Genomic DNA, 6,387 nt, shown 5'->3' with positions numbered 1-6,387 from the left:
GTGTATCTGTCACTAGCTAAATCTTCAAGAACTGCATATTATTATTATTGTTAGGGGTGTCAGGCGATTATTATTATTTTTTTACTGTAATGGGCTCTTTGCACAAATCCACTACTTCCTGAACTCAATACCACTCCTTCATTTCCTGTCTTTCATGATCGGAAAAACTGATTAATCCAGGTGTGTCTGGCCATTGTCGTCGTGGTTACTGAGGTCAGGCACACCTGGATTAATCAGTTTGTCTAACCATGAATGACCGGAAATGAAGAAGTGATACTGAGTTCAGTAAGTAGTGGATTTGTGCAAAGAGCCCATTAATCGCATGACTTCAATAGTTAACTCATAATTAATCACAAATTGTGTATCTGTTCAAAATGTACAATAAAATGTACAAGGTTTTCATACTCTTGCTAACATAAAAATGGGAGGAAATTATAAATTAATAGAAATATGGCTTTTAGTCATTGCTACAGTAAATTCATAATTAATAAAATTGAGTTAAAAAGATGTAATGTAAAAAATGAGTGTGATATTGATTTGGGTTTAGGTCATTTTTCTGCCACTAGATGGGATAGTTGCAATTGTAAGACAATGGTGACCGCTCAGTGCATTTGTCTTTTCATATTAACAACTATCTAATCTTTAACATGAAGTAACTTGTGAAATTCTGCACATTTTTAAAATTGTAAAATACAACTTGACCCCAGTCTCCACAAATATATACATTTTTTATTACATTTATTACTGCTAAATTTTGACATGGGCGTGCCTGCTGCATTGCGACTGGAATCCCCCCAGTACAGGCTTTCCAAGTAAGGGGCGGTCATTAATCACGCGTTATTAGTGTTAGTGGCGTTAAAGGGACTTAAAATAAGGCACTAATTCTGACACCCCTAATTATTATATTTCTTTAAGGTCAATGATTACAATGGTGTTAAACCTAGTGTTTAGTAGGTAGTGGTTATTAATGCTGACGGTGAGGAAATGGAAATATTCCCCAGCATACCAAACTGGAGGTGGTGTCTTTGTCTTGATTGTTTTCTAGCATGTGCCGCTTTGGCTAAGTATCCTTTTCCTTGGGGGAGATTTTTTATCTGACAGCTACATCTAGGAGAAGAGCTCAAGAGGTCAAACAAAAGTGGCCTGCCTGGCGAGGGAATGTTTTCCACAAAGAGGAAAAGAGCCAGAGGATGAGGAAGTAGAGGGTGCATTTGATTTTCTTCTGGGCCATTATCATTCCTGCTTCTGCTAATAATGGGGTGTTAACATCACAGCATGGGCATTCTCAGTGACGCCCTCTGAACCGGTTGAGCCCTTTTGGCTTCAGCTGGCACAAAGGCAAGTTAATCAAGAAGTGGACACATTTTTTGGATCACATAATGTTTGATTGCATTTGTTAAGTTTGTGATAAATAATGAGTGAGTTTCTTCCCGTATTAGATTAGATTTTTTTTATTTTTAGTCCGTAGGCCTTGGTTTACCCTGATTGTCAAAGATCTCTGATGTGTACAATTTGGAATTCACCCAAAAATGTTCTTTACAATAATATGTTGTACGTGCTCCCACTAGTCTAAACACAGTATTCTGATAAATATTGCATTTGTGAAATATGGGTTAAGCAGCAAAATCCCCCTGTTGTGTTCTCTATCAGGGGGTGGCCATTTTGTCACTTTCTGTCAATTGAAAATGACATCACAGTTGGGGCTCAGGTAACGACCAATCGTGGTTTAGCTTCAGAAAACAGGCGAACTGTGATTGGTCACTACCTGTGCAATTGTGATGTCATTTTCACTCGATGTGTTTAGAAAGTTCATTAGGCATCATAGAATTTTTATTTTTTGCAACACTTGCTCCAGAAGCAGGACCAAATAATACACATGAGATAGGTGAAGTAGGGAGACTTATTGGGTGTCAATATAATTATACTAAAGTATGTCGAAATTCGTAGTACAATTTGTAGAGCAGTGTCAATAGGTCATCAGGGGATAAAAAAAAATAATAATCAAATATTAAGCATCAGATTTATATAGCACTTTTCTAGACACTGCAGGCAGATGGAGGTCGTCTTGTTTAATTAAACCCTTATGTCATATTTTCCCACAAATGTATCCACCGTTAAGTCATATATTATCATTCAATTGAATGAAGTTGCATCCTGTAGAAGGACAAATGTAACAGGTTCAAATGAAAGGTGCCTTGACAAAGGCGTCATACTAAAGTCAATGAAGAAAATTTGACTGGAGTGGTAACCTAGTGAGGGGCGGGCAGGTCAATTGAGTGGGTTAAGGGTGGGGTTTCTCACCAAGGGAATCACATTTCCCAACTCTGTGGGCCTGAAGACTCAGCTCAGAACTGAGAGCGCTTTTGTACTGCAGAGAGGGAGAGAGGGAGCTGTGAGACAGGGGGAGCACAAATTTAGCCAGAATTTCATCGCACACATGCACTTGGACTTGTCTCGTGGATTTATAAATCCTCTCTTCCCAAAATGCTGCAAGGGTAAGACATTTACAATTTTGCTACAGCGTTTTCATATAAATGAGGTGGTCTGTATTACTTTGGATGTTACATCACTGACTTCTTCTCAAAGGCCCTCAGTCATACGTCAGCACACCTTTGACAAGCTCAACTTTTCTCACAAAAGCTCGTTTAACAAATTTCAAACTTTTTCCATTCAAATCTCAACTTAACAAAATGGTTCTAATGGCTGATGTGTCTCCTCAGGTGGCCTCTAGTTCTTCATGTTGTCCTCCAGTGCTGTCGTACTGCATCTTCACAGGTTGAGGAAGGTAATCTTCATGCCTCTTCTGAGGCTGTCAATTCTTTATGGATCTTGAGAATGTGATTATTATAGACTTTCATTTTGAAACAGAACACAGACACGGAACATTACCCCCTGACTTTAATTTTTGTTAAAAGCAGCAAAAGTGTTCTAAAGGCTTCTTCTGAGTTATCATTTTGAGTCAGACGCCCAAAGCACTGCATTCTGTACTCTCCTTTAGACAGAGGTGCCTTAGTAATGAATCAATAAAAAATTGGAGTAGAAACATAATTTCCCACTTAATCTAAATTCTTCATTTTACCAAAAGGTTTTGGACACGTGTATGTTTCTAGTGTTGTAGAAACAGTTTAAGGAAGATCCTTACTACAGCAGAGATTGTGAGGCATCAGGTCATCACCCATCTGCAACCTCACTGACCTTTACATGTTCTTTTGGGTGAACGCACAAAACATTTCTGACACACTCAAAAATATTGGGGAAAGTCTTTTTCTTGAAATGGAGGGTTTAGAGTGCCAAAAAAGGTTTAAGATGGTAGAAAATACATTTAGTTTTCTTCCATCTTAAATTCCTAAATAGCCAAGTGGCCAACTACTTCAACTTACCTGCTGAAACAACAAGAGTCTTTTTAATATTTGTTTCATGCATTCAGACCCTCGTGAGGATAAGCGGTTCGGAGAATTGATGGACGGATGGATGAGTTCAGATTTGAATTGTATTTAGTCATTTTTTATGTCTTTATCTCATTAAAGAATGTGTTATTGTGTTAATTGATTCAATGTCAATATTTTTTTAAAGAAGTCAAAACTGCTATATAAGAAAGAATAAATTTAAGAAATTAATAATGAATTGTCATTAATAAAATTTCAAAATGAGCATAAATTCTGTTGTTAAAGTAAAAATATTTTGTCAAACAAACATACATACATAATTGATTAATATATTCAATTACATAGATTATAACAATAAGAAATGAATCATTAGTGAATTATTAAAATAAACGAATGACATAAAAACAAAAGGTAAACCAATTAATTTTAACACCTCTGCTGTTGTGATTTTGGTTGAGCTATCTCTTGCAGTGAGCTTCTTAAACGAGTACAACTCAGTGGGAAAAATTGTTTGGCAGCAGGGCAAGTTTCCCTACATGTGCATGCATGCGCACGTGCATCTCCACGCTGGTGGCAGACAAGCCAAATGCTGCATCAGGGTGAGAAATAGGCGCTGTGTATGTGCGCATGTCTATTTGTAATAGTTGTTGTAGCAGAGTCACATCCTTACGCGTGTTGCTTGAGTGTTTGAGTAAGTCACAGAAGTTTTTTTTTTTTTTTACACAGTGAGTTCCTCGGGCTAGTTTAACATCATGTATGTTCAAATGTGTGGGCTTATACATTTTGGCAATTGATGAGGGAAATGACTTTCCATTTAGATTTTTTTTTGTACATAATGATGCAGACTTAAATGGAAACATTAGTGCTTTTATGGTCCGATTATTTTTTCTCCACACAATAAACAGCTTATTAGAAGGACTGCCAGGCTCGGAGGAACCACCCAGTAACGGCCAATGTTCGGATTTACAAAACACCGCAGGTGTGGTTACATTCATCTCTCTTTCTGTGCAATCAATGTAAGCATTGTTTTCCTTGGAAATACAACTTGTCCAAAATATCGCTGGTGTCGAGCATAATCCTCAAAGATCAATAGTTTTCAGGAGACCCCAAAAACATCATGTTTATTCAGTCATTTGCATTGCATTGTCAAAAAGAGCAAGCCCTTTTCAACACTTGTTTGAAAACAAAACAAAAAGAAAAGAGAAAATGTCAAATGTACAAAATTGTGACATAGGAAGCACGTGCAGGTGATCCTAATGTGGCTTGAGAATGCATAAACCATATTTCACTGCTTTTGTGTGCTTTCTTTTCATTTAAAAATGCTGCGCAATGAGAATTAATTCACTTTCCGAAATAACACCTTTTTGCTGCTTCTTGCACAGTGAGCATGGTAGGTATAGTGGCTAATATGTTTCCCTCAGAGTTTTGGGGTTCAAGGTTTGAATCTTGCCTGCATCTCTCGCCTTCGTGTGTGGAGTTTTCTTGTATCGGTTTTCTCCAGATACTTTGCTTTCCTTCATAAATGTGCATTTTTAATTTTCTATAGGTGTCCATGTCAAGTGTGAATGGCTGTATATATGTATTTGCCCTGCACTTGGCTTTCTACAGACCATGGAGGGATGGATGGACGGATGTATAAATGGATGGATGGGCGGATGGACGGATGTATAAATAGATGGATGGATGGGCAAATGGACAGATGGATAAATGGATGGATGGACAGGTGGATAAATGGATGGATGGACGGATGTATAAATGGATGGATGGGCAGATAGACGGCTGGATGGGCGGATGGATAAATGGACGGATGGATGAGCAGATGGACGGATGTATAAATGGATGGGTGGATGGATAAATGGATGGGCAGATAGACGATGGATGGGCGGATGGACGGATGGATGGATGGGCGGATGGACGGATGTATAAATGGATGGACGGATGGGCAGATGGACGAATGGATGGATGGATGGACGGATGGATAAATGGATGGACGGATGGATGGATGTATAAATGGATGGCTGGGCAGATAGACGGATGGATGGGCGGATGGACGGATGGGCAGATGGACGAATGGATGGGCGGATGGATAAATGGATGGATGTTTTCTACTCACCGATTTGTTCACCTTTTTACTCAATTGTCACTTGAATCACTTGCAGTGAAAATGATTCAATTTTTAGCCCTTCTACATGATTTTATTATAACACTTAACTGCTGCAGTTGAATTTATAATTAAGCGCATGTTTTTGGTTAATTACAGTATAGCGCTTGCTTTATGATTTTTATATTCATGTTTAGCTTGAGAAAACTTGCATCACTTTTTCCGTACATACAGTAGTACTTGGTCTCTTTCATTAACTCTATTACTGTACTTTTCAACCAGTTTCCACCCTTGACATTATTGGTTGCCAGCTACATTAAACATTTCGTGAGACAGAACATGGCACGGTCACCTATGAGATGAGAGAGGCTCCACCTAAATGTCGTCAGCAAAAAGTATTAGGATTGGACTGACTCCGGGCAGAGTCTAGAATGTGTCCAATTGAGCAACATTGACTTTGACTGGAACGCGGTTGGGCACAATGGAACAACTGTAAAAGGTAATAATGTAACGGGATATTAATGCATATTCACTGGAAAGTTGAATCCCCGAAGACAGGACTTTGAAAACAGTTGTGTTGTGTTTTCCATGATTGGATGTGACAAAGCGGAACTGAAGTTCCCACCGTTGTGTTAAAGAAATGTACTTTAAAATGAGGAGTAAAAATAATCATAATAATTCTGATGTGCAGTAGTAGAACGTGAAAAGGGTTCTGACCACATTCGCTTTCAAGGTTGGTTGCTGAATGTTGTTCATTCAATCTATTGTATAAAAGTGAGTAGCTGCTGTTTGTATCTCCATTTCCATGGTTACTTTTGAAAAGTTAACCATGAATCATTATCATTGTGTGTGTCACACGAGCTATGCTTTGGGGCAGAAAGGCTACAAAGAATGTCTGTC

At 38.3% G+C, this 6,387-nt stretch overlaps 1 protein-coding gene across 2 annotated transcripts in view; it reads left to right on the top strand.

Moving 5' to 3' along the window:
* Positions 1-257: 257 nt before the first annotated feature.
* The window catches only part of col15a1b (collagen, type XV, alpha 1b), a 43,148-nt gene continuing 37,018 nt past the window's right edge, over positions 258-6,387 (top strand). The window contains exons 1-2 of one of the 2 annotated variants that reach the window (XM_077559086.1): positions 258-285; positions 2,721-2,785. Coding sequence is in view for 1 of the 2 variants with exons in the window: in XM_077559085.1 (XP_077415211.1) it covers positions 2,485-2,495; positions 2,721-2,785 (76 nt within the window). In the remaining variant the exon portion in view is untranslated. Of the gene's footprint in view, positions 286-2,351; positions 2,496-2,720; positions 2,786-6,387 lie in introns of those variants that run through there. The other variant, XM_077559085.1, reaches the window with a different exon arrangement.

The sequence above is a fragment of the Vanacampus margaritifer genome, chromosome 2 (genome assembly GCF_051991255.1).
Source record: "Vanacampus margaritifer isolate UIUO_Vmar chromosome 2, RoL_Vmar_1.0, whole genome shotgun sequence".
Classification (NCBI taxonomy): domain Eukaryota; kingdom Metazoa; phylum Chordata; class Actinopteri; order Syngnathiformes; family Syngnathidae; genus Vanacampus; species Vanacampus margaritifer.
The sequence above is the reverse complement of the archived record's forward strand: the minus strand, read 5'-3'. Positions and strand labels throughout refer to the sequence as shown.